Here is a 920-nt window from a genome sequence, read left to right as displayed (position 1 = left end):
TTGGTGGCCTGGTGATATACGAGACAACTTGTCGAAGCTGTGGGTCCATCTCCAGGCAGACGGAGGTCTTTGCTGAGATGCGGGTGCCTTTGCCCTACGCCCCTACTACTGGTGGCGAGGTCCTTCTGGAAGATCTGGTTGCTGACGTTTTTGCTCCAGAGGTGTTCTCGGACGAAAGCCACTACTACTGTTGTGCATGTGGCAAGTACTGCGAGGCGGTCCGTCGGCAGTGGATCAAGTCGGCCCCTCCGTTCCTGTGGATCACCATGCATCGTTATGCCTTCACCGATGGGGTCCGGCGGAAGATTCTGACCGAGCTGTCGTTCCCTCTCACTGGTCTGGACTTGACCTCGTTCAACGCCAGGGTCTACGACTGTGTAGGTGCCCTGGAGCATCACAGCACTGTGGCTCATGCAGGTCACTACACAGCCACTCTCAAGGACCACAGTACTGGTATATGGTGGCGATTTGATGATGGACATGTTCGCGAGGTTGACTGGGCTCCGGTCGATGGAGAGGTGCAGGCTGGAGAGTCCCCCTCGGAGCGAGCGTTGAAGAGGAGACGGACGGCACCGGAGAGAGCGAGCTCGCATACGGCGTATATGCTGTTGTATGTTCAGCAGGGTTACAAGGTCGACGATTGTCCGGACCTGCCTTCTTGGCTGGCAGCTGAGGTGAATAGGAAGAATGAGGCCCTTAGACTGCCGGAGACCTTCGACCATCAACGCTTGTGTGAGTCGGCGAGTGTGGCACAAGAGACACGCCGTGGGGAGGTGCGGAAGCTGATCACGAAGTTGCCACATGCTCATGAGGCTGTGAAGGGCCCTGGTGATCTGGTCTTCGCCCCCGCCTTAGCGTTGAGGGAGTGGTCCAAGGGCACGGACGTGGTCAGGAGCCTGTTGGCTGAGGTTGGGGTGATG

At 58.0% G+C, this 920-nt stretch overlaps 1 protein-coding gene across 1 annotated transcript; it reads left to right on the top strand.

The window, feature by feature from the left end:
• Positions 1-55: 55 nt before the first annotated feature.
• Pmar_PMAR008401 (conserved hypothetical protein) lies at positions 56-914 on the top strand (the record flags this gene model as incomplete). Its single annotated transcript, XM_002768705.1, has 1 exon — positions 56-914. A coding segment is annotated over one exon (859 nt), but the record flags the coding sequence as incomplete, so codon positions are not given.
• Between the last annotated feature and the right edge of the window lie 6 nt (positions 915-920).

Source organism: Perkinsus marinus (genome assembly GCF_000006405.1).
Source record: "Perkinsus marinus ATCC 50983 genomic scaffold scf_1104296967426, whole genome shotgun sequence".
NCBI lineage: Eukaryota > Perkinsozoa > Perkinsida > Perkinsidae > Perkinsus > Perkinsus marinus.
Note: the sequence above shows the minus strand (reverse complement) of the source record. Positions and strands in the feature narration are given on the sequence as shown.